Source organism: Salvelinus alpinus, chromosome 13, assembly GCF_045679555.1.
Source record: "Salvelinus alpinus chromosome 13, SLU_Salpinus.1, whole genome shotgun sequence".
Taxonomy (NCBI): Eukaryota; Metazoa; Chordata; class Actinopteri; order Salmoniformes; family Salmonidae; genus Salvelinus; species Salvelinus alpinus.
Genome location: NC_092098.1, coordinates 5,708,664 through 5,736,015, shown reverse-complemented (window position 1 = coordinate 5,736,015; position 27,352 = coordinate 5,708,664). Strand labels below are relative to the sequence as shown.

The 27,352-nt window shown below is 41.9% G+C and overlaps 2 protein-coding genes across 3 annotated transcripts; one reads left to right on the top strand and one right to left on the bottom strand.

Moving 5' to 3' along the window:
- Nucleotides 1–520: 520 nt before the first annotated feature.
- slc25a15b (solute carrier family 25 member 15b) lies at nt 521–15,261 on the bottom strand. Of its 2 annotated transcripts, none has more exons than XM_071337541.1 (8): nt 15,135–15,261; nt 14,141–14,269; nt 11,993–12,104; nt 8,956–9,102; nt 8,706–8,843; nt 3,706–3,881; nt 3,282–3,440; nt 521–2,950 (listed from the first exon to the last, which is right to left on the bottom strand). In XM_071337541.1, exons 2-8 carry the CDS (start codon nt 14,193–14,195, stop codon nt 2,829–2,831), a joined length of 909 nt encoding a protein of 302 aa, XP_071193642.1. In that variant the 5' UTR covers nt 14,196–14,269; nt 15,135–15,261; the 3' UTR covers nt 521–2,828. The 2 variants fall into 2 exon arrangements, with proteins under 2 accessions (XP_071193642.1, XP_071193643.1); XM_071337542.1 differs by having other exon boundaries at nt 3,282–3,348.
- A 5,382-nt stretch (nt 15,262–20,643) lies between these two features.
- mrps31 (mitochondrial ribosomal protein S31) lies at nt 20,644–26,832 on the top strand. The gene is made up of 6 exons (XM_071337540.1): nt 20,644–20,928; nt 23,498–24,433; nt 24,570–24,722; nt 24,975–25,124; nt 25,502–25,716; nt 26,053–26,832. The coding sequence occupies exons 1-6, from the start codon at nt 20,810–20,812 to the stop codon at nt 26,286–26,288; spliced, it is 1,809 nt and encodes a 602-aa protein (XP_071193641.1). The 5' UTR covers nt 20,644–20,809; the 3' UTR covers nt 26,289–26,832.
- The last annotated feature ends 520 nt before the right edge of the window (nt 26,833–27,352 follow it).

Sequence of the window (27,352 nt, the reverse complement as noted above, 5' to 3'; positions counted from 1 at the left end):
TTCATAACATTTTTGACATGCGTTTTTCTGGATTTTTTTGTTGATATTCTGTCTCTCACTGTTCAAATAAACCTACCATTAAAATTATAGACTGATCATTTCTTTGTCAGTGGGCAAACGTACAAAATCAGCAGGGGATCAAATACTTTTTTCCCTCACTGTATAGCTTCATGTTCATTTTGTTTAGTTTGTTTAAGTGTTCTTCGTTTCGTGTTAAATAAATAGAAGAATGTATTCGTATCACGCTGCGCCTTGGCCCTTCTCTCTTTCTCCCGAAGACGAACGTAACAACCATACAACTTATGTGACGTGTTAAGTACATTTTTACTCCTGAACTTATTTCGGCTTGACATAACAAAAGGGGTTGAATACTTATTGACTCAAGACATTTCAGCTTTTCATTAATTTGTCAAAATGTAGAAAAACATAATTCCACTATGACATTTGAGTATAGGCCAGTGACATCAAAAATCTACATTTTTCATTTAGGCTGTAACAAAATGTAGAAAAAGTCAAGGGGTGTGAAGTACTGAATGCAGCCCATGAGATGTCCCACATCTTTGTCCTGCAGTGACACTTTTAATGCAAGTCATGTAATTACAATACAAAAACTAATTTCCCCCAACATATACAGTTAGTATTCTTTACTCTATACAGTATTATTCTACTCTTTACAGTAGGAGAATATAATAGGCTACTCGGTCCTGATAATTTCCTGGACATGAATAAAATAATATGCATCTTTATTTTAAATAAATATTGCATATTTAAAATGTCTAAAGTTAAAGGCTTGATTAAGGAATATTTGACAACGGAATGATACCTCCTGCAGATCATTGCAATTGGCAGTTTGGATATGATACTTAGTCTGTGTTGCTTGAAGCTGAGAATTTCATGGTCTTTCACATCACAATATAACATTACAGTACATGACAAAAAAAGGGGAAGAATAGTGGTTAATAGACAAACAACAGGGTAACACTCCCCTATGTAATTACAAAACTGCTCAAATCAATTATAAACACAGTTACTGACGTATAACATGTTTGTACAATGTTGTTACTATAATCATTTCAGCATTATTACACAGGTATAAGAGCGACTGAATGTTAAGCGTTACCAATATTAATTACTAACAAAAGGACAGAAAAACACTGAACATTTGAATAATGTAGTTACATTTCAAGGAACTTGGCATGAAGGCAATCCGGCTGCAGTATTGAAGAAGTGCATTTAAATACCGAGTGCTGTTTTCTTGGAATGGCTGGAAAATACAGTACTATTACAGTGCCCTTCTCAAAAGTGTACCAGCACTATGACAAGTAAGCCAGAGGGGTATACAACAAAGGATCAATGAGTTACCCAGCTTAATTGCCTAAATATTCTGAAATAACTTTGTATTTTTTTTTTGAAGGATAAGCTTGAAATGGCACGGTCTAATTGACTCAACAACCAAAATCACATCTTTCTTAATGAAATCAGAAAATCAATAGTTATTTCTGGTTGTTTATCAAAGTTAGCCGGCTAATTCGTTGAGCCCGCTTTGTAGTATAACCCTCGGGTCAAGTCCACTCTAGTGGAGTGTTGAGAATAGGAGGAAAATAATGGTTGGCTGTGTATATGCACTACCCTTCTGCAGTAGACAGACAAGACCACAAAAGAACAGTAACAACTCAGGGGTATGCTACAAAGGGGTACGCTACAAGGCAGGATCAATGCATTAGCCAGCTAACTTTGATAAACAGAGAAATAACTAATAATTTTCTGATTCATTAAGAAAGCTAAACTTAGATATGCGTTTTGGTTTGTGGAGTCAATTAGACCATGCCCATTTCAAGCTTATTTCTTTAAAATATAAAATATTTTTTCCAGAATATATAACCAAGTTAACCGTCTAACTCCTTGATTCTGCTTTGTAGTATACCCTTCTTGCAGATTAAGAAATAGATTAGGACTATTCTGAGATTCTGCTCTGACGTACCACAGACAAATGCTAATGTAAAAAGGGCTTTATAAAGTAACATGTATTTTATTAATACTGTAAAATAAAAAATTCAAACACTAATACTCCACTTCCAGACCTTACACCGAGTGTACAAAGAATTAGGTCCATGACATAGTTTTCAACTGGATTCACCCAGTCAGTCTATAATCCCTTATTGATGTCACCTGTTAAATCAACTTCAATCAGTGTAGACGAAGGGGAGGAGACAGGTTAAAGGATTTTTAAGCCTTGAGACAATAGAGACATGGATTGTGTATGTGTGCCATTCAGAGAAGATTTAAGTGCCTTTGAGCAGGGAATGGTACTGTAGTAGGTGACAGGCGCACCGGTTGAAGTGTGTCAGGAACGGCAATGCTGCTGGGTTTTTCATGCGCAACAGTTTCCTGTGTGTATCAAGAATGGTCCACCACCCAAAGGACATCCAGCCAATTGACACATCGGTGGGAAGCATTGGAGTCAACATGGGCCAGCATCCCTGTGGAACGCTTTGACACCTTGTAGAGTGCATTCCCTAACGAATTGAGGCTGTTCTGTGCAAAAGGGGATGCAACTCAATATTAGGTTCCTAATGTTTTGTACACTCAAGTCAAGTATCTAAAAACATAATATTAGCCACAATGCTTCACTCTGAGGAGTGTGGGTTCCAAGGCCAACCCAGCGGGCAAAGCTCAACCCACTTACAACCAGAACTCATTGAAATCAGGTCATTTCAACCAGTTCGGAGTGTTGTAGGAGGTTAACGACACAACGTAGTAGGGTTAACCAGAACAAATGACAAGGCAAAAAAAGAGATGGGGGACATCGTTGTCGGAGGAGGACCAGGTCAGCTGTCAAACTGTTTCATCATGAACTTACGGCTGGCCTCGTACCCCAGGAACAGGGCTCCGTTGGCGGGGAACGTGCGGATCATGGTGGGAGTCAAACCAGAATAGAGCGCCCTTACACCTAAACAAAAGGGGAAGACAAGAAAGGATCATATTTCCTATTGTCCTCAACAAAGCGTGTAAGAGGAGTGATGCATCTTGCTTGAAGCACAGAGCGGATTTTTACAAAGTCAGAATGTTGGCTTGGTCGATCGCTCAACAACTGCTCTGGTACTGCTCACCCACAAGCACATCACATGCAGCGAGAACAAATTATACATCTGTATCTCAAACCCAAACAATTTTTTTGGGGGGGGAATCAATTATCTATAATGTTTGAAGATAGGAATATCTTTACAATTCATGTTTAAAAATGTTGCTCAAAACCATAAAACATCCCACACAGCGCTTACCTTCCGTCCTCATGATGGTCATCATGGTCTTGAAGAAACCTTCCTGGCGCCCCATCATTGACATGACCTGGATACGAGACTTGACACAGTCAAAGGGGTAGACCACCAGCCACAGGCATGCACCCCCGAAACCCCCACTGAACACAATAGGGGCCACTCCTGTAACATAGACATAGCCACAAGTCATCAGGAACACAGGAGACTAACCAAATTAGGTTGAATGTTTTGGAAGAGTTTGGCACAAAAGGTGATTGCTTTACATCGGCCAATTCCGACATAATCCCAAAAGGAATCCCAATCAAGTATATTGCTACACAATTCATCTTTAAAAGCATTCTCCTTCATCCCATCCCCTCGGGAAGGCCCAGGACTCTAACATCTAGGCTACCTGCCATCCCTTAATAGTGAAGTAGCACTACAGTACCTATGTCCTCCTTGCTGCACTTCATGTTGTCAGCGAACGTGGTTCGGCAGAGCTCGTAGGCCCCGAAGAAGCAGAAGTACCCAGGCACCTCTCTGGCGATGGTTGTGGTCAGGCCTGTGAAGAACCCCGTAGGACCATTTTGCTTCATCACTGACTTCACCACCGACCACACCGTGCTGCAGGCAGACAAAGAGAGAGAGAACATGGGAAGTTTATACACTTCGTATATGCCATTTAGCAGTCGCTTTTATGGAAAGTGACTTACAGAACAGTGAGTGCATACTTAAAAAATCCCTGCGGGAATTGAACCAACAACCTTGGCACTGTTAGTGCTACACTTTTACAAACTCAACCACACCGGACCACTCCTCCAGTTCAGAGGTAGAAAAGCTATTTTATAAGAGGTAATATGAAAATCAAAACATGGCCATTGTGTAACAATAGTTTACACAACCTTGGAAGCCCTCAAAACAAAACAGAAAAAATAAAAAATGGTTTTAAAATAGCAAAACTTAAGTGAAAAATGTAAGCAATTATGTGACTATCCTTTTAAAAAAGGGCCAACGCAGCCGTTTTTTACATCAATATAAAATAATTTCTGGGTAACAACTAAGTAACTTACTGTAATGGTTTTCCATTAATATGGTCAAAAAGAAAAAAAGTCAAGCAAGATTTTTGCTAGGACTGCCTTGGAGTGGTCTGAGCGGGGAGGGGAAAACTGAAAACTAGCTGTTACTGAGCGAGTTTGTTTTGCATTACATCGCATAGCTCAATGCCCCGGGTGGGTAGAGATTTCACTTTAGGACCAATGGAAAGGTCTAAAATGTGCGAACCCTGCCCTCTCGAAGCACTAGGTGATGCGAAACGATCTCGCCCATCGGCAGAGAGGTTTGGAACTCTGTTATTGGTCTATTAACTAGAAGTCGGCCGATTATGATTTGTCAATACCGATTATTGGAGGACCAAAAAAAGCCGATATATATATTTGTAATAATGACAATTACAACAATACTGAATGAACATTGAGCACTTATTTTTAACTTAATATAATACATAAATAAAATCTATTTAGTCTCAAATAAATAATGAAACATGCTCAAATTGGTTTAAATTATACAAAAACAGTGTTGGAGAAGTAAATCGCAATATGTGTCATGTAAAAAAGCTAACGTTCAAGGTCCTTGATCAGAACATATGAAAGCTGGTGGTTCAATATTCCCAGTTAAGAAGTTTTAGGTTGTAGTTATTATGACACGTCAACTATTTCTCTCTATACCATTTGGATTTCATATACCTTTGACTATTGGATGTTCTTATAGGCACTTCAGTATTACCAGCCTAATCTCAGGAGTTGATAGGCTTGAAGTCATAAACAACGCTGTGATCAAGCATTGCTAAGAGCTGCTGGCAAACGCAGTATATATATATGAATGCTTACGAGCGTATTGCTGCCTACCACCGCTCAGTCAGACTGCTCTATCAAATCATAGACTTAATTATAATAAACAAAGAAATACGAGCCTTAGGTCATTAATATGGTCAAATCCGGAAACTATCATTTCGAAAACAAAACGTTTATTCTTTCAGTGAAATACGGAACCGTTACGTATTTTATCGAACGGGTGGCATCCATAAGTCTAAATATTGCTGTTACATTGCATAACCTTCAATGTTATGTCATAATTATATACAATTCTGGCAAATTAGTTTGCAACAAGCCAGGCGGCCCAAACTGTTGCATATACCCTGACTCTGTGTGCAATGAACATAAGAGAAGTGACACAATTTCCCTGGTTAATATTGTCTGCTAACATACATTTCTTTTAACTAAATATGCAGGTTTAAAAAAAATACACTGCTCAAAAAAATAAAGGGAACACTTAAACAACACAATGTAACTCCAAGTCAATCACACTTCTGTGAAATCAAACTGTCCACTTAGGAAGCAACACTGATTGACAATAAATTTCACATGCTGTTGTGCAAATGGAATAGACAACAGGTGGAAATTATAGGCAATTAGCAAGACACCCCCAATAAAGTAGTGGTTCTGCAGGTGGTGACCACAGACCACTTCTCAGTTCCTATGCTTCCTGGCTGATGTTTTGGTCACTTTTGAATGCTGGCGGTGCTCTCACTCTAGTGGTAGCATGAGACGGAGTCTACAACCCACACAAGTGGCTCAGGTAGTGCAGCTCATCCAGGATGGCAAATCAATGCGAGCTGTGGCAAGAAGGTTTGCTGTGTCTGTCAGCGTAGTGTCCAGAGCATGGAGGCGCTACCAGGAGACAGGCCAGTACATCAGGAGACGTAGAGGAGGCCAACAACCCAGCAGCAGGACCGCTACCTCCGCCTTTGTGCAAGGAGGAGCACTGCTAGAGCCCTGCAAAATGACCTCCAGCAGGCCACAAATGTGCATGTGTCTGCTCAAACGATCAGAAACAGACTCCATGAGGGTGGTATGAGGGCCCGACGTCCACAGGTGGAGGTTGTGCTTACAGCCCAACACCGTGCAGGACGTTTGGCATTTGCCAGAGAACACCAAGATTGGCAAATTCGCCACTGGCGCCCTGTGGTCTTCACAGATGAAAGCAGGTTCACACTGAGCACGTGACAGAGTCTGGAGACGCCGTGGAGAACGTTCTGCTGCCGGCAACATCCTCCAGCATGACCGATTTGGCGGTGGGTCAGTCATGGTGTGGGGTGGCATTTTTTGGGGGGCCGCACAGCCCTCCATGTGCTCGCCAGAGGTAGCCTGACTGCCATTAGGTACCGAGATGAGATCCTCAGAACCCTTGTGAGACCATATGCTGGTGCGGTTGGCCCTGGGTTCCTCCTAATGCAAGACAATGCTAGACCTCATGTGGCTGGAGTGTGTCAGCAGTTCCTGCAAGAGGAAGGCATTGATGCTATGGACTGGCCCGCCCGTTCCCCAGACCTGAATCCAATTGAGCACATCTGGGACATCATGTCTCGCTCCATCCACCAATGCCACGTTGCACCACAGACTGTCCAGGAGTTGGCGGATGCTTTAGTCCAGGTCTGGGAGGAGATCCCTCAGGAGACCATCCGCCACCTCATCAGGAGCATGCCCAGGCGTTGTAGGGAGGTCATACAGGCACGTGGAGTCTACACACACTACTGAGCCTCATTTTTACTTGTTTTAAAGACATTACATCACAGTTGGATCAGCCTGTAGTGTGGTTTTCCACTTTAATTTTGAGTGTGACTCCAAAACCAGACCTCCATGGGTTGATAAATTTGATTTCCATTGATCATTTTTGTGTGATTTTGTTGTCAGCACATTCAACTATGTAAAGAAAAAAGTATTTAATAAGAATATTTCATTCATTCAGATCTAGGATGTGTTATTTTAGTATTCCCTTTATTTTTTTGAGCAGTGTACTTCTGTGTATTGATTTTAAGAAAGACATTGATGTTTACGATTAGGTACATTCGTGCAACGATTGTGCTTTTTCGCAAATGCGCTTTTGTTAAAACATCACCCGTTTGGCGAAGTAGGCTGTGATTCAATGATAAATTAACAGGCACTGCATTGATTATATGCAACGCAGGACAAGCTAGTTAACCTAGTAATATCATCAACCACGTGTAGTTAACTTCTTTGGGATAGGCGGCAGCATTTGGGAAGTTTGGATGAAAAGCGTGCCCAGAGTAAACTGCCTGTTACTCAGGCCCAGAAGCTAGGATATGCATATAATTGGTAGATTTGGATAGAAAACACTCTAAAGTTTCCAAAAATAATGTCTGTGAGTATAACAGAACTCATATGGCAGGCGAAAACCTGAGAAAAATCCAACCAAGAAGTGGGAATTCTAAGGTTTGTAGTTTAAGTGAATGCCTATCCAGTATCCAGTGTCTGTGGTCAGATTGCACTTCCTAAGGCTTCCAGTAGATGTCAACAGTCTTTAGAAGTTGTTTCAGGCTTCTATTGTGAAAGGGGAGAGAATAAGACTACTCAGAGCAAGTGGCTCAGCTGAAAGCCATGAGGTGTTTATCGCGCATGGCCGTGAGAGCGCCGTTCGTTCTCTTTCCTTTCTAATGAAAACGGCATTGTCCGGTTGAAATATTATTGAATATTTATGATAAAAAGATCCTAAGGATTGATTATAAACATCGTTTGACATGTTTCTACGAACTTTAATGGAACTTTTTTGACTTTTTGTCTGGATGTTGTGAGCACGCTTTGTGCCTTTGGATTACTGAACTAAACGCGCGAACAAAACAGAGGTATTTGGACATAGAGGGACTTTATTGAACAAAACAAACATTTATTGTGTAACATTTGAGTCCTGGGAGTGCCACCAGATGAAGATCAAAGGTTAGTGATTAATTTAATCGCTATTTCTGACTTTTGTGAGTCCTCTCCTTGGCTGGAAAATGTCTGTATGGTTATTTGTGGCTAGGCGCTGTCCTAACATAATCGCATGGTGTGCTTTCCGTGTAAAGCCTTTTTGAAATCGGACACGGTGGTTGGATTAACAAGAGGTTTATCTTTAAAATGGTGTATAATACTTGTATGTTTGAGGAATTTTAATTATGAGATTTGTTTGAATTTGGCGCCCTGCAATTTCACTGGCTGTTGTCGAGGTGGGACGTAATCCCAGAGAGGTTTTAACTAGTGATTATGTTAAGATTACCTTGGCTCCTTGCTGCACTCGCGTAACAGGTGGTCAGCCTGCCACGCAGTCTCCTCGTGGAATGCAATGTAATCGGCGTCCAAAAATGCCGATTACCGGTTGTTATGAAAACTTGAAATCGGCCCTAATTAAATCGATTAATCGGTCGACCTCTAACATTAACTAATTTACCACCTGTCGAAGCTCCACTCATGCAAAATCTGCTGATTAGAAGGTCCAGCAACTATCAGGAAATAACACTGTAATTACACTTTTACAGTGTTAGTTTCATCAGCTGTTATACAATATGATACAAAACACAGGAAAAATGTGGACTGCACTGGGCCTTTAAACACTCACTGTTGGCCCTTTGCGATCTTGCCAGACGCTTCCATCTCGTACATGGCTTGAAGACGACACTTGACCAGCTCAGTGGGGCACAGGACCAGAGAGGAGAAGATGGATGCTACAGACCCAGCACTTGCTTTTTGCATGTCACTGAAAGACAGAGACATATAGAGAAAGAGAGAACATACAGTAGGAGATGGTATGCCTACTACTGAAAGAGAGCGAGCATTAATTAGGCCTACATCCCAGTATCTTTCCTTACCTGAGTGGAGCCTCAGTTCCCAGTCCTGCCATTGTGCGAACCACCTCCTGGCAGAATCCGTAGCTCATGAAGAGGACAGAATTCTCAGCGATGTTAGCCATCAGGGCTGGGCTGGTACCCTGGTAGAGCCCTCGGAGACCCACCTGTCTGTACAGTTTAGAGTAGTTTATTAAAGTGTCACTCCACAAGATTAGAACAATTTACAAGATATTGTTTACAATAGTTTACAACATTATAAAACAACCACAGGCAGACAAAATACTTGATGTCATCCATATTAGTCAAAATACATTACATCAGTGCATTCGGAAAGTATTCAGACCCCTTGACTTTTTCCACGTTGTTACATTACAGCCGTTACGTTGTTACTATAAAATGGATAAGGGTATTTTTTTCATCAATCTACACACAATACCCTATAATAAGAAAGCAAAAACAGGTTATACCTTTTTGCAAATTTATTAAAAATAACAGACCTACCTTATTTACATAAGTATTCAGACCCTTTGCTATGAGACTCGAAATCGAGTTCAGGTGCATCCTGTTTCCATTGGTCATCCTTGAGATGTTTCTACAACTTGATTGGAGTCCACCTGTGGTAAATTCAATTGATTGGACAGAATTTGGAAAGGGACACACCTGTCTATATAAGGTCCCACAGTTGACAGTGAATTTCAGAGCAAAAACCAAGCCATGAGGTTCAAGGAATTTTCCGTAGAGCTCCGAGAAAGGATTGTGTCGAGGCACAGATCTGGGGAAGGGTACCAAAAAAAAAAGTATGCAGCATTGAAGATCCCCAAGAACACAGTAGCCTCCATCATTCTTAAACTGAAGAAGTTTGGAACCCCCAAGACGCTTATTATAGCTGGCCATCCGGCCAAACTGAGCAATCGGGGGAGAAGGGCCTTGGTCAGGGAGGTGACCAAAAACCCGATGGTCATTCTGACAGAGCTCCAGAATTCCTCAGTGGAGATAGGAAAACCTTACTGAAGGACAACCATCTCTGCAGCACTCCACCAATCCGGCCTTTATGGTAGAGTGGCCAGACAGAAGTCACTTCTCAGTAAAAGGCACATGACAGCCCAATTGGAGTTTGCCAAAAGGAACCAAAAGGACTATCCATGAGAAACAAGATTCTCTGGTCTGATGAAACCAATATTGAACTCTTTGGCCTGAATGCCAAGAGTCACGTCTGGAAGAAACCTGGCACCATCCTTATGGTGAAGCATGGTGGTGACAGCATCATGCTGTGAGGATGCTTTTCAGCGGCAGGGAGACTAGTCAGGATCGAAGGAAAGATTAATGAAGCAAAGTACAGAGCGATCCTTGATGAAAACCTGCTCCAGATGTAGGAGTAAATGCTTAGACATATAAAAAACATATCACACTATTTAGCAAGGAGGAGAAGGAGAAGGGAACGCGTGAGTGCATTTGCCATTCTGGTAAATACAGGAAACCAAAGATTAACAGATGGCCCAAGTCATACGTGCTTTACAGTACATTTATGGAAAGACCAGGACACCATTATGAAGATAAAATGGAGGGTAAAGGCCATAAGTGCTTAGGGTAAGATAGATATATATTAATTTTAGGAGACAAGAGGGTCCTGCATCCATTATAATCTAATCAAGAGCGGATACAGGCGTTATTGGGCGTAAACAAGCAGGAAGCCTGAAAGGAAGGATAATGATGGCATATGACCTAGGAGAAGTAATTGAATTAAGTATGTCATGATCTCATGTGTGTGTGTGTGTGTGTGTGTGTGTGTATGTATAAAGAGAGAGCCAGTGCTCTGGGAAGGGGTGGGATCCGCGGATCGTTCCGGCTTGTGATACATTGTATTAAAAGTCTATTTGAATTTACAAGTTCTTGTAAGTGTTATGGTTTGAACCGATTTTCCACGACACAGATCGCTCAGGACCTCACCTTCCAACAGGACATCGACCCTAAGCACACAGCCATGACAACGCAGGAGTGGCTTCGGGACAAGTCTCTGAATGTCCTTGAGTGGCCCAGCCAGAGCCCGGACTTGAACACGATCTAACATCTCTGGAGAGCCCTTAAAATAGCTGTGCAGCGATGCTTCCCATCCAACCTGACAGAGCTTAAGGGGATCTGCAGAGAAGGGAGAAACTCCCCAAATGTACTGAGTACTGTCTGGCCACTCTACCATAAAGGCCTGATTGGTGAAGTGCTGCAGAGATGGTTGTCCGTCTGGAAGGATCTCCCATCTCCACAGAGGAACTCGGGAGCTCTGTCAGAGTGACCATTGGGTTCTTGGTCACCTCCCTGACCAAGGCCCTTCTCCCCCGATTGCTCAGTTTGGCCGGGTGGCCAGCTCTAGGAAGAGTCTTGATGGTTCCAAACTTCTTCCATTTAAGAATGGATGGAGGCCAATGTGTTCTTGGGAACCTTCAATGCTGCAGAAACGTTTTGGTACCTTATCCCAGATCTGTTCCGATACAATCCTGTCTCAGAGCTCTATGGACAATTCCTTGAACCTCATGGCTTGGTTTTTGGCTTGGTTTTTGCTCTGACATGCACCGTCAATTGTGGGACGTTAGGTGGGGTACCTTTCCAAATCAAGTCCAATCAATTGAATTTACAACAGATGGACTCCAATAAAATTGAAGAAACATCAAGGATGATCAATGGGAACAGGATACACCTGAACACAATTTCGAGTCTCATAGCATAGGGTATGAATACTTATGTAAATAAGGTATGTTTAAGATTTTGGTGATAAAAAAAAAAAAATGTTTTTGCTGTCATTGTGTTATTGCGTGTAGATTGATGAGGACTTTAAAAAAAAATCTATTTTAGAATAGATTGGCTGTAACATAAGGCTGTAACATAAAATGTTGAAAAAGTCAAGGGGTCTGAATACTTTCCAAATGCACTGTACTTTAACGTGGACCTGTGATAGACTAGCGTCCTGTCCAGGGGGTGTACTTATACATTAAGCTGCCTCATGCTACAGAAACAGGAGATAGACAGAATGTCCCATAGGGCAGGAGCCTCAGACAAAGCTACATACTTGTATATGGAGGAGAAGCAGTGGACAAAGCCTCGGTACAAGGAGGGAAAAGTCTGCATCTTCACCTTGGCTGTGTCCAGGGGCTGACCGCTCAGCACACACGCTGTACCTCCTGGGTAGGGGATGGGTGTGGAGTGGGGACAGTTAAAAGGAGCCATCACACATTATGACCATGGGAGTTGACAAGACAGCACAATTAGATCTGGGACCAGGCTACTTAAGCCAGTGACACAAAACCTGAACCTTATGATTACAAAGAGAAGTGTGGGTCATCTTTCATCATGCATAGTTACAAGGAAATCTTACTTCTTTAGTGGTGTATCTTACGAGTGTTGTAATTGCTGTAAAAATACACCACTCGTCCTGATTCAGCGCTTACCCTCCCCCACATTTTACACAGAGATAAGGATCTGTAGAGTGAGCTTTGTGATAGTGTCTGTGTGACAGTGATCACAGCCATTGGAAACACAAAGGGCCAGGCTGGGGGAAGGCAATAGTCAGCACTCAGTGTCCTGCTAGATCAGGTGAGGACTCTGAACAATGGACACCTTTTAGCGTTGCTACTGCTATTACATTACAATAGTTAGTAGGTCAAAGCTCTGAAGAACATTTACTCAGATGTAGTTACACAAATAGTCAAATGTCGAGATATTTAATCTCCATCTTGGCCATCCAGACCACTGGTGTGCAAATAAGTGTAAGTAATAAGGGTTTGCAACAGTGTGTGATAAGTATTCAAAAACCAAACACTTAAAACGGGGCAAGCCGCAGTGGAAACAATAACAAACCTGAGGGATGAGGCTATGGATGCAAGGACTGACCATCCATGATATCAAAATTATATTTTTAATCCTGTTTTGAGGCTATATACGGTGTTTGTTTACAAACAGTGGAGTAAAACAAGTTTATTTCTGGGGTTATGACGGGGTACGACAGTTGAACTAAGCTCGTGAGGCATTTATAAGTTACATTCTTCAAGAATCAATGGGTAAATATAAATTTAAGTAAAAATGAATAGTAACTGCAGATTTTCCCTTTAAAAAGACAGGCAACAAACGTTGACTTTAGTTTATTTCTTATTTTGCATGTGTTTATCACTGCTGCACTGCAAAATAAAAAAATTCATAAATAGAACAAAGGTCACGTCATCTGTCTTTTCTCGTGTGTGGTTCTCTTACTTCCTTTTATAAACTAGGCTAGTTTTCATACAAAAGCTTTTTTATTTTTTATATCAAATAACTAGTTGTTTGTGCCAAACCAGCACCCCGAACTAGACACACTGCTGTGCACAGAGTTTTCCCTTTCTTTTTTTAAGTGTGTGATGCGTTTTATTCAAAGGGACCCCAACATTCTTCTTTATTGGCCATACAGCCCAAACAGACCTGGGACTAGGATATTCATATTGATGTTACAGTATAATGTTGTTACTTTACACTGGCGTAGCACACACCCCTGCAGCCCTCACAAGGCGGGGGCCCACGAGCTTTGAACGTGGACAAAAATGGTTTGGGATGACAGGAAATTAGCTCTAAACCTGGAACACCTCATGTCAAAATGTTTGCAATAGCAGGAAATTAGCTCAGGGATTCTTAAAACAGTCCTTCTCCAGCAGGGAAACTTATTTTTCAATAGTAGAATGTAATTGTTTTGCATTATTTGAGTTTAAAAATGTATATTTAGGGGAATTTTATAAGAAATAAATTGTTTTGGAATTTTCTATATACTTTCAATATTATGTTATTCCCATGTCAGCTCTATGCCTGGAAATGTCCTTGTCCAGAGCAAAGGTTCCCAATTTCAAACACTCCAAAAAAGTGCTTAACATTCAAGAAAACGGGCAATAATGGATATTAAGTTTGAATAATTTCATGTTAGAATTAAACAATCAAGGCCTTTAAACACTTGTTGGACAATAATTTTACAATTTAAATGCCTTTTATCGTGTCCGATGGAGTTCCAGCTAGTTGAAAGAATCCCAGAGCTCTAAAACAGCTAAATTTTCTCTCAGCCTCATAGCATTTTTTTTTTTTTAAATAGCATGAGATTAGCTATGAAACCGCATGTTTTTCTCTCTGCCCCATTAGGGGCAAAAACACAAAATAATAATTTGGGCAGCCCCAAAACTGTGCTTTGCAACTGTTACTTTACCTATAGCTCCAGCTGAGAGGTCAATGATGGCCTGCACCACTGGGTGTGGGGCCATTGAGATGGAGATCTGGAACTACCTGTTGAAGGGTTCCTCCTTTATTATGGTACAGCTCCTACTGCAATGCCAATCTGTGAAACAACCATATACAGTAAATACTCGCTGTACAAAAAAAACGACGAAGATACTATTACATGTTAAACCAGTTATCACTCACCATAAAAAAAAAATCTGGGAAATAAGATCAATGGGTACAGTAGAAAAACGATAAATAACTAGGCAAGTCAGTTAAGAACAAATTCTTATTTGAGCTACAGTATATATCGCACCTTAATTAATAAACATTGACAAAAATGTCACTCCATTTCACCTTGGTAGTTGTTTTTCCCACGACAAGTGAGGCAGTAAATCACAGTTCCTCTATTGTTCACATGTAACTCTAATACAGTTAATAAATTCTAAGTAGCTGTCCATTCACAATTCCAATGCAAGTCTCAATTTGCTAGTCTGTGATCACTTTTCATTCGAAGCAGAAACTGGTGCGAAAGTTCAAGGAGCCAGAGAAGGCGACTGTCACGCTCAGCACATACCACACCGCCCGGTGTGGAAACCATAGATTGTGTATATAAATGAATACGGTATTAACTGTGAAAACCGCTCTCGCGTGCGCCGAGTCTGACACCATAAGCCATATTTTCACTCCTGTTGTACAGTGCATTATGGCTATCATGTTGGCATTTCAAAAGTTAGTTTGCGATCTGAACAAGAATGGTGAAAATGACTCGGGTGTCTGGCTAAGCAAGCTACAACATTAACAGCTGGCAATGCATCGAATGTAAGGACAAACGGTAGCTAGCTTAGCAGTAGCTACATATTTACGGCGATGATGTAAGCTAGCTAGCTACCTACCTACCTATACTGCTAAAGGAAGGGTTCATTCAAGTTCTCTACATTTATTTAGCTTCATATAGAACACTACTCTCCATTCTGACTTACCTTTGATGCTACGTATAACAGGTTGCTAGAGACACAGCATCCAAGGCCATCTCATTCAAACGTGGGTTTCGCCAGAGAGGAAGAGGCGAAGCGAGATATAGCTTTACTCCGCCCAAAATCTGTCCACGAAAATAACGCCACGAAGTGAGTCATTTTTGTATGGAGGTCAATGTGTCAAGTTTGGTCAACAAAAATTGTAATTGATAATTTGCTACGTGAGGTTTATTTGATCGAATAGAAGTTTCGTAATGGTTGTTACCAATACACTGATATAAGTGGACGGATTTCGCATTTCGACAACTTTGAAAAAAACTATTTATGGGAGTTGTGCCTGTAGTCATATAGATAGATATACATAGAGGACTCATGGCTATAACCCGTTTTAGCATGGACATTGGGCTTGTTTGACATTGCAGCCACCGGAGAGCAACCTCTGTCAGGTAAAGTCCACAAAGCATATTGAATGTAACAAACCGTTACATGACCTACAGCATGGTCAATCAAGTTAATGTTTCTGACATTTTCTGACTACTAAATAACTATTGATTAGAACCAGGAGAGTTACCGCAAGTCACAAAGAAAACAGGAGCTGCATGCTCTATTCCAGCACTATTTCACCAGCCTAATACAATGACAACAAAATATCAAAAACAATTTAGTCCAAACAATGTAAGCTAAATATGATGTGGCTGTCCATGGTTCTGATTTCTGTGTGTGTGTGTGCGTGCAAGTAGAAAAAACATGTTGACTCACCCTATTGGGTAGAAACACCAATGCAATCCTCTTCTTTTTTATGTTGACGAAGCAGTCTATGACTCTGTCATACAGTACACACTTTAATTTTTTGTTGTTCTAGGCTACCTGGCTAAAATGCTTGCTCGCTAGCCTAACTTCCTGTCATGGGTAACATTAGCTAGTTAACATTAGCCTTCTACATCTAACTACATATTGAACGTTCCTCCTTTCAGGCCAGGGGCACAGTGTATGCATTTATGTTCGGATCAGAATCGCCATTATAACCATTAGCCAGTACAGAGAATTAAGTAAAACCATTAGTCCAAATCCCATCTCTTTCCATGGCTAATTTAGGAAAGGGACAATTTTGGCTAGGACAACAACACAACGAGATGCAACAATTCAAGTTGTTTCTATGCTCTCAATGTGATGTGATAGGAGTGAAGCCAAATCCAAACTGGCTTCCCTTGACACTTATTTTTGGTGCACCAGGACCATTCACAGTTGAGCTCACTCAGTTTAGCGCAACACTGATTGGCTATTATTTTAGACTTTTTTTTTATCAAGGGAGGCCAAATGCTTGCTGACTTCCCCTGCATTCAAAGCTATGGGCGGCAACAATGTCATACTCTTTTTAACCAGACAGCATCAGATAGATAGACTACACTTACAGAGACAGAGGGGCGCTGTTTCGCTCGCTCTGAAACTTTCTCCGGTGAGATACATTCAGCCCCTTGAGAATTGAAGGAAAATGATGAAAACACGGAGAGATGAAAGATAAATATATATTTTTTTCTTCCTCAACTATTTGGGGAAGCCTGGCTTCCCTTGGCATTCGTGAATATACTCCACTGAAAAATAAGCAGGTTTCGACTCATACCCTGACCTTGAGAAGGGATTGCGTGATGCAGCATGCTGGGTGGGGCGTTGTACGTTCCTTCATTCATTGTCCAATGGAATTTCTTCTTCTTATTATTGTGAATTTCCGCCAGACTAGACACTTTTTGGTGTATTACTGCCTTTCTCAGTTCGGAATGTGCATTCCACATTATGACAAAACCAAAAAATAAAGGGAAAAGGGAATGGGAAAAACTTAAATTACACTAACCCTGCACCTATACACTATCCCCAAAAACCCACCACCCCATCCCACTACTTGGCCCTAAATTATCCTACACCAGACCGTCGACCTGGAAGGATGGAACCCCTTCTCTCAAAACTTCCTGTAGATCTTCTAGACTAAAATCTCTCACACACAAATGTTTCTCTGCTGCAGCAACTACCACATCTATCTTCTGTGATTTCCACTCTATCAGTGCAGTGCAGTTGATTACCATGGCTGTAAACGCAATAAATCCAACCTTACAAAAACGCATCCTCTCTAGCTCTCTCTCTTCAGGCCTACTCGCTTGGGGGCTCCCAGTCGACTCACTCACCCATGGCTCTCCTCTACTCTCTTCACTGCCTCAAAATAGGAAACTTTCTGCCCCTCTCGAACTCTGGCAATCTCAACCTGTCTCTCTCACACAGGGCACTTTGGATACCCAGCTTGTATGGGCACCCCCATCGTTGACACACAGTGCTTTCTCTATCCCAACTGTACACTCCCTCTGACTATTCCCCCCTACACATTTCTCACATGGTGGGATCGCCCTTCTACACACTGCTGCAACATGTCCGAATCCTTGGCACCTAAAGCACTGAAGCGGGTTCAGAACATAGGCCCTCACAGAATAGCAATTATAACCCAAACTTACCTTATTAGGAAGAAACTCTGTGTCAAAGCTCAACAAGACAGACAGGGTATTCTGTCTCGCCATTGTCTCATCAAACGGCAGGCGTCACAAACACTAGGAATTTTCCTTTAATTTGATCCACCTCTACACTCAACGCTACCCCCCTGATCACCCCTTTTTGAGGCGCCCTGCTACAGAAAGTAAAGCACACCACAGGTTGAGCCCCAAGCTGCGTGATTCGAAGCGTCCGCTTCCTCTGGGAGGCGGATACACAAAAAAAAATCAAAACAATTCCACTCCTAGAAACTTTCACAGATGTAATCATTCCCAGTTTGTCCTTTACCCAGCCCAACACAATATATGGGTCGGCCACAATGCAGGAATCCACTCTTTCCATCTCTGGTAGGATTCTCAGGGCAAACGTTGGAAGTCTCCATTACACAGAACCCAAACCGGCTGTGCGCGTGCGCCATTGTGCATAAATGTATTTTGTCCCCCTACACCAAACGCGATCACGACACGCAGGTTAAAATATCAAAACAAACTCTGAACCAATGACATTCATTTGGGGACAGGTCGAAAAGCATTAAACATGTATGGCAATTTAGCTAGTTAACTTGCACTTGCTAGCTAATTTGTCCTATTTAGTTAGCTTGCTGTTGCTAGCTAATTTGTCCTGGGATATAAACATTGAGTTGTTATTTTACCTGAGCTGCACAAGAACCTCTACTCCGACAAATTAATCCACACATAAAACGGCCAACCGAATCGTTTCTAGTCATCTCTCCTCCTTCCAGGCTTTTTCATTGTTGAACTTATATGGTGATCGCATCTAAACTTTCATAGTATTACCCCGACTACTGGCAAAACAGTTCGTCTTTCAATCACCCACATGGGTATAACCAATGAGGAGATGGCACGTGGGTACCTGCTTCTATAAACCAATGAGGAGATGGGAGAGGCAGGACTTTCAGCGTGATCTGCGTCAGAAATAGGAATGACTTCTATTTTAGCCCTTGGTATCGCAGACGCTCATTGGCGGGCGTGAGCAGTGTGGGTGCAATAATTGAATAACATGGATTTCTAAATTTATTTTCGCACCTCCTCCGTCCAAAAACTGCCAAGGTCAGAGTCATTGGGATTTTCTAAATGAGATTTTCTCAACTCCTGCATCATCTCTCCTCCACCCTCTCTTGCCTATGTAACAGTATAACTTTAGACCGTCCCCTCGCCCCGACACGGGCGCGAACCAGGGACCCTCTGCACACATCAACAACTGACACCCACGAAGCGTCGTTACCCATCGCTCCACAAAAGCCACGGCCCTTGCAGAGCAAGGGGAAACCCTACTTCAGGTCTCAGAGCAAGTGACGTAACCGATTGAAATGCTATTAGCGCGTACCCGCTAACTAGCTAGCCATTTCACATCCGTTACACCTACTTTTGAAAAAGGGCAAAGGTAATGGAGAAGAGTTAACGTGGACGAAAATGGCTTGCATGAAATTAGAAGCTCCTCACGTGTCTTCCACTCACGTGGCATCAAGCAAATTACTTTTACAGGGGGTAGATCCCAAAAGAAATGTATAAAGTGATCAAAACAAATTAAGTTAGTTGGGCAATACATTTTATAGATAAAATGATAAGTAAATGTGTGCATGCTTTTCTCCTCCGACATGGGGTGCGGCAGATATAAAAAATATTCAGGTAGGATACGCATGTGTTTCCTCGCCAAAGGGAGGCTATTGAGGATGACTACTAACAAATTTACAGACTCCTCAACTGCAAAAGGCTATAAGGACACGCCTGACACCCAAACCGATATTTAATTTCAGCATTTATAAACAATGTAGTTTCCGTTAGGCTTTTGTCCGATAGTTTTTTTGTTGAAAAGCAGATAAATAAATTTGGCCGGGGGAAATTTGCCAGAAGAAAAAATCCCATTGCGAAATAATGCTTTTTAGCCTATTCATTGATGGAAATACATTTGACTGGTCATGCTTATCGGTTAAATTGCATAATTTAGTCGAATTAAATTGCTTTATGTGTACAGTATATTCATTATGCATCTTATTTATCATAAGCATACAGAGCCCGTGAGGGGGAAATCTGTCAGACAGAGAAAGTGTTGCTGCTACTACAGCTTCTTGTGGTGCTTTCAAGACAACTGGGAACGCGAAAATATATAGGTCAAATCATGACGTCAGTGATCTTCAGGTCGGAAAGTCGGAGCTCTAGAAAGAGGCTCGAGTTCCCGAGTTGTAATTCCGAGTTGGATGACCGTTCAAAACGGAGCCAGGCTGTTTCTTTCTCGACAAGTTGACCAATATAATAGGTAGCCTAAACTGTTATACTATAGGGTGCGGCAGGGTAGCCTAGTGGTTAGAGCGTTGGACAAATATGTTATACTATAGGGTGCGGCAGGGTAGCCTAGTGGTTAGAGCGTTGGACTAATAACCGAAAGGTTGCAAGTTCAAATCTGTTGTTCTTCCCCTGAACAGGCAGTTAACCCACTGTTCCTAGGCCGTCATTGAAAATAAGAATTTGTTCTTAATAACTGACTTGCCTAGTTAAGTAAAGGTTACACACACACACTGACCAAAAAGTTATTGTGTTGGCATTTACGTATGTTCCCATTACCAGTAAAACATCATCAAAACCTATTTCTTTCACTAACTTGCTGTGCTGTTTCGTTGTTCATTTGTTCAGTCATTTCATTCTCAACCAGGATGTCTATGGAACACCGTTTGGGTCTTTGCGTGTCAAATAAGCTTGTTGACCAATCAGGACCTGAATATGACTACATGTCACAATAATTTAACGCGTTCATACATTTTTTACATAATTATTACACATTGATTACACTATCACTCGTATTTCATATGTCACAACGATTCATCGATACGTATGCTATGATGCATAATAAATAGTAGATTAACATAGACTAGTGATTTTGCTGATTGTTACACGTCTTGTTGGCTGAGGAAAAGTAAAAGTGCACATCAGAATTCGGTAAGAAAGACCGCACGTCTTTGCATTCTCTACTTCTTCATCACTGGAACCACTCATCAAAGAAGCTAACACAGCCCTTGCAACCACGTCGAGCGGAAACATTATTTAAACATGTGTTTCACTACGGACAGTTTGATCGTCGCACAAGGAGGAAACGTGTATGGACGACATTGTAGACGTTTGTGAAGAGCAATCATGTATAGAATATTACTATTGTCAGTCTGTCCGGTTAGAAATCGTGCATTACATGTGTACATCCGTGAAGCATGTTTAAGGTCGTCGAAATGTGATATAGTTTCACTCCCCATTTGCAGGTAAGTTCTCATATCAGCCTCTACAAGGTTGTCTGATGACAACTGCACAATCAAGTTACAGTAGCTAACGTTAGCTAACTAACCAACCTTAGAGAGCCATAAAGCTAACTAGGCTACACACTAGTGATGGGAAACTGAGGCTTTCTGAAGGCTTTGGCGCTTTTTCCCCCGGCAAATTGTGCCGAAAAACTGTTATTCGGACCTTCATTATCTGTTGACAATGGACATTATTGACATCTGCTGGTCAACAAATAGTAAGGCGTGATGAGATGGAGTTCCCCCCCCCCCCCCCCCCCCACTGTTTTCGTCAAACGTTGATTTTGTTAACCTAACTAATCCGTTGCAATACCATGTTTGCATTTATTAACATCATGCTTCCCTTTTTTTGCCTTCAATTTGACTATTTTTCAAAAACGAAATCTATGGCATTATTTATGCTAAAGACAGAAGCTTATACTATACTAAATAAAACAAATTATTTGAAAAACAGTGCAGAAAGTGTGGTTTCACAAAATAATTATCAAAATGCTGCGTCTTAAACGGGATTTGACCTCGTAGCCTCACATCCCTAAATGTGCCTTAGACTACCTGCTAAGCGACAGGTCAGGTGGAACTTGATGTACAAAACCCGAAACTGTATGGGTGGTGTCCAGTAGAGGTCGGTGTTTGAAAGCAGCTTGGAATCGAAGAAAGCACCCAAACCATCGGTGCAATTTTACAAAATGCGAGATAAGTTTTGAAAAAGCTTGTGATCAAACAACGCTTCTGACATCATTGCTGACATTTCTGATAAAGTGAAACATGCTTCGTGCACACTGCTTTGAAGTTAGCTGCTTGGTGATGAATGAGCTCTGGTATCAAAGGTAACATCACTATAACAAACTATGCCTACTATGGCAATGACCAACACCGGCTGGTCCTGGTTGTTCTGCCGCCCTAGGCTAGACAAAAAATTGCCGTCCTACAAGAATAGGCCCAGTAAGTATGATACCAAAAATATATATTTTCCACATGTTGAAGTTAGGTTCAATTTAGGTTCTGAATGAAAGTTAAAAGATGTAATTTATAGACGTCTATGTTTGGGCCAAATCAAGGCTGGTCCAGACCGGACAAAGTCTGAACCAAAAACCAACGTCCGTGGATGTAGAAATCAAGGCTGGTCTGTACTGAAACAAAGGCATCAGCGGCAGTCCGTGCTTACTGAGTTATACCCTGCGGCAGGGATGAGCAAATTCAATTTCGGGCAACGCTGTAGGCCAGGGATGGGCAACTCCAGTCCTCAGGGACGGCGTGGTGTCACTTTCTCCCCATCCCTAGTCAACACAGCTGACGAAACTAATTGCATTCTAAACTGAAGTTTATGATTGGTTGATTATTGGAGTCAGATGTGTTAGCTGGGGAAAAAGTGCGACACCAATCAGGCCCCAGAGGACTGGAGTTGCCCATCCCTGGCCTACTGTGTCATCTGAAATTTAATTTTAGGAATTCCCATCTATGTGGTACACCTACCGTTTTGTACCCCCCCCCCCCCCCCTCCAAAAAAAAGACGGCTGATCCGGACAGGACCCAAAAAACGACGTCCTCAGTCTGTGTTTACTGGGATGTAGCCTGCCATGTCTGCTCGCAATGGAATTTTATGAATGACCATTGGCTTTATTAGTCCTGATTGCTGTGGCTATTTAAGCTCAGAATATCAGATACACAACTTTATCAGGAGGAGTTATCCTGAGCCTATTTGCTAAGTGTTTACACAGCGGGAAATGCAGAAGTGATCAGCATGTAAAAAATGTACTGATAGAAACTTGAAACCACTGATCATGACAATTTAGCCCACGGGATGGAACTCCTGGACATCAGTTGTGAGTAGCCTGATTGTCCATTCCATATTGTATATTTTACTTTGACCTGTCCTGTTTTTAGGATGTTTGTTAACATGTCAGCACATTTTGTATTTGATTGTGTGCCAATCAAATAAAAAATGCGCTAATCTGAGAAACCTGCATGATGTATAAAGGTTCTGTCTCGTTACATTGTCATACATTTGATCTCTAGTCTGTAGGCTGCCGAAAAGGCCATATACTTTTCTACCATTTGCTAGATCTGCAACAGGACGTATGTAAAATGTTTTGCCGAAATGTTGGAGCACAGCAGCGATGCATCTTGCCAGCAGCACCCCGGAGAGGCGCTGGGAATGGACATGATCAATATTTTGCGTCCCTACCTTTGACAAAGTGGGCACTGCTATGGTTGCGAGAAATTGTAATTGTTTTTGGGAAGAATTCGGTGAGATTTTATGTGTTGTTGGTGGCCTTGGCCAGTTTACCTCTGAAAATGACGCCGTAGCAAATCTGCCGCATAAGCCTGCCTAATGAGCCCTGGAACAACATCTCATCTTTATCTACAATAAAGATCTATTCTCACTTTGCAGCCATGTAGCAAACTATCGTAAGTCTACATGGTTTCAGTACTAGTGCAGCACAATGTCTTTGAGGGCCACTGTGTCTTGCAAGTTAGAGTATTTCGCTTTTAATGTTTCTTGTGCTTACCACGGTCTCTCTCCCTCATCCAGAGCTACGAATGGAGGGGTCTTCAATGCGTTTGGCACACGCTCTGTCATCTACTGTGAAAAGAAAGAGGGGCCACTCCCTCCCAAGGAAGAAAATAGTGCATTGAAGGATGGTGAGCAGAAGGGAGCAGTAAAGATGGTTGGAGAGAAGGTCATAGAGCTACAGGATTATGTAAAAATGGTAGCAGAACAGAGTGAGCAGAGAGTAGGGGTGAAGATGGAGGGAGTAACAGAGAGGGTCAAAATTGAAGAAATTCTTACACAAACAGAAGAGGTTGAGAAAAAACTAGAATCAAAGGTGGAGGCAGCAAAGGCGAGTGAGAAAATGGACGAAATAATCCAGATTAAAACAGAGGTTGAGCCAATTCTCGAGGTAAGGATGGAGGCTGTAAAGGAGAGCAAAATAGAGGAAATTCCAGTTAAGATGGATAGCGAGAAAATGGAAGAAATCCAGACTAAAACCGAACTTTTTCCCATTCCAGAAGTAAAGATGGAGGATGTAAAGGAGAGTGGGGAAATGAAAGAAATCATGTTGGCCAGTAAAACAGAGGTTAAACAAAAGCTAGGAGTAACAATGGAGGTAGTGAAGGAGGGTGAAACAATTGTTGAGGTCCAGGTTAAAACAGAAGGGGTTGTAGATGTAAAGAAAGAGGGAGACAAAGTTGTAGAGGAGCAGATGTTAGAGGCCAATAAGGAGGAACAACAGTCAGAAGCCCCCCCCAAGGAGGAAATTCAGCCTGTGAAGAGTGGGAAGGAGAGTCTGCTGGACCTCCTGGGGGCCATGAAGGTAGAGGTGACCAATAAAAGGAAGTTTAAGGCCTTAAAGGTGCAGAGGACCTCTCAGACTGCTGCCAGGCCCATGCCAGCATCTATGGAGAGCACCACCAGTATGTTCCAGGAGGCCACTGGCATGGCTGACATACCAGCACCTGCCCCAAGGTGAGGAGACTTGTACTTTAGTTTTTTCTATCTTCTGCTGAGATCCAACTGCTTCTATTGATACGTCTGTTTTCACAATAGGTGGCCATATATCTAGTCTCACCCTTCTACCAAATTCACCCTTTTGTGCGTGCAGTGAGACATTGAGCCCTGAGCTGGTTGCTGCTGTCTCTGCTGCCGCAGCTACTTTACCTAACCAAAGCCAGGCTGAGTCAGAGCTGCTGAAGAAGCTGAGGCAACATGAAGCTATCGGAGAGGCACAGAAGAACGGGGACGTCAACAACATTGGGCAAGTGTCTTCTCATTTACTCTTACTAGCACTGATTTAGCACCTGGCAGCTATTTTTGAAGAAGGCTTTAACTTGCAGTGATTATGTGGTTGTTTTACTTGCTTTAGTTGAATGCACTGATTGCAGGTTGCTATAGAAGTCAAGTTTAAATGTAATTTGAGTCTTACTCCCTGGCTGTAGAGGTCAATCGTGTAATCTAACAGCCGTGAAACAAGCAGATATGCAATCTAATGAAGATGGCATTGTTTCAGGGTTATCATTGCTGACATGAAGGTGGGGAAGAAGCCCAACGGCAGACAGACCGCACGGCCGGCCAATCAGATCCGCTTTGATGAAGATGGGAGGGGCTACACCCATGATAGAGGCATCACTGCAGAGCTGGATGGTGGATTACGGAGGAGGTACGGATAATGCCCTGGACATAGCGAGGACTACAGTACTGAAGTAAAAATGTCCTGTCTTCATTCATAATTAAATGTCTCCAATAAAGAACAAGGAGCACTCTGTTTCTGCATATAGATTATTATTTATTGATGAGGCAGGCTTATGTTTCGGCGTAATCGCCTTCATCAGAGCCTTGTGTAATGCTTGCATGTGTTGTCCTATGGCTTCTGCATTTTTAAAATTGTACAATAACCCCAAATAAATAAAAATCAGTCAAACTATTCCAATAATATTCTGGCACATCCAGGAAGTCTTTTAGTGTGGGTTTGTCTAGACTTTATTTAATAGTGCTTGATTGAACTTGACCCTTGTCCTTTGACCCTGTGGTTGTCAGGAGAAGTCTATTTTCAGGTAAAAGGCTGAACATCTTCACCCCGAGCACTGAACCGGAGGCAGACACAGACATAGCTGCTCCGACCCTATGGGACATGGAGTTAGCCAATCAAGTGGCCCTGTCAACCAATCAAATGCCTCGTAATGGCTTTGAGGAGATGATCCAGTGGACCAAAGAGGGCAGGCTGTGGCAGTATCCAATTAACAATGAGGCTGGTGAGTTCCTGATGAGAGTTTTTCCTCGCCACTGTACTTTTGCTCGCTCTTTGTAGTCTAGGCCGGGTTACTGGCCGGTGAAGGTCGTCATTGTAAATAAGAATTTGTTCTTAAACTGACTTGCCTAGTTAAATAAAGGTTAAGTTTTTATAATTATTATTATTATTTTTTAAATACTGTAAAGCACAGATGACTGTTGATATAAAGAAAGGCTTTATGAATGTGATCGATTTGACTGAAGGAGAGACTGAGAAAAAGACAGTTGGGGCATGATTCGACAAGTGTTTTGTTTTTCTTCTCTGATCGCAAACCACTTTTCTCCCACCCGTGTCTCAGGTCTTGAGGCGGAGGCCCAGGTGCCCTTCCATGAGCACGTGTTCCTGGAGAAACACCTGGAGGAAGGCTTCCCACGCCAGGGACCTGTCAGACACTTCATGGAGCTGGTGGTCTCGGGCCTGGCTAAAAATCCCTACTACACAGTACAGCAGAAGAGAGAACACATAGCCTGGTTCAGGGACTACTTTCAGCAGAAAGAGGAGGTCCTCAAGGAGGCAGAGGTTTACCTCAACTGAACTGTGATGGCAAAATTTAAGAGAAACACAATCTTTTGTAAGTAATTTATGATCACACAAATGCTAACGTGGGATTTAAGGGTTGTAGACCTCTATGGCGTGACAGCCTCGTCTCAGGGCTAGGGTGATCAGTATACTAAAACAATAATGACAGACACACCCTCCACCTGAAAACTGTCACTCAGAGATTGGATGGTATTTTCCCATGAGAGAACCAATGGAGATGGTTAACAGAGAACCTAGTATAGCCCTTAATCGGATACACCATGTATTGCTTTGGTTGTTCAGAGACTCTTAACTATACACACCGTGCCGTTTCTCTACCTTGACAATTCCACTGTTGGTGTCTGATCAAGGAAAAGTGTATAGCAAACATGTTGTGTGCTTCATATGGACCTGTCCTCGTGCTGTGCACTTTGTGTGCAATTTTAAAGAGTAACTATTACCTACATTTAATTGACACATTGAACTCGGCACTGCAAGATTTAGCTTCAAAATAGCTATCGTTATTGAGATGTTATTGAAATAAACACTGTTTTCAAAGTCTTGTTTGCTGCTAGGATTTCTTTAAGACAGGTGAGACTCTTAAGTGTTTTTGTGATCCTGTGAAATTCTCAGAAAACATTATTGCCCGGTCAGGTCAATAAGAAATGATTAAAAAAGGGCTTGATCGGTTTTGGCCTTAGTAACCTCACTGTAAGCCAAACAGGATAGAGGGAGAGTGTTTTGTAGAATGTTTTTAATAGAAAGGTCTTAAGGTTAAGAGAATAAAAACATTCTCCTTACAATTGTTGTGAAATGTTCCTATAAACAATTTCACAGCATTAGTTTCCTATCCTGGGATCATGATGGATGTTGTTTTTCCACAGGTCCCAGGTCAGCAGTGAAATCAGTGTTCATGTGTCCCAAATGGCAACCTTTTCCCTATATGGTGCACTACATTTGACCAGGGCCTCTATGGGCTATGGTAAAAAAAATAGTACACTATATATGAAATATTTGAGACGCATCCTAAATTTACACAGGACTTCTAAGTTTGCCGATGCCAAATTGCTTTTAGTCGT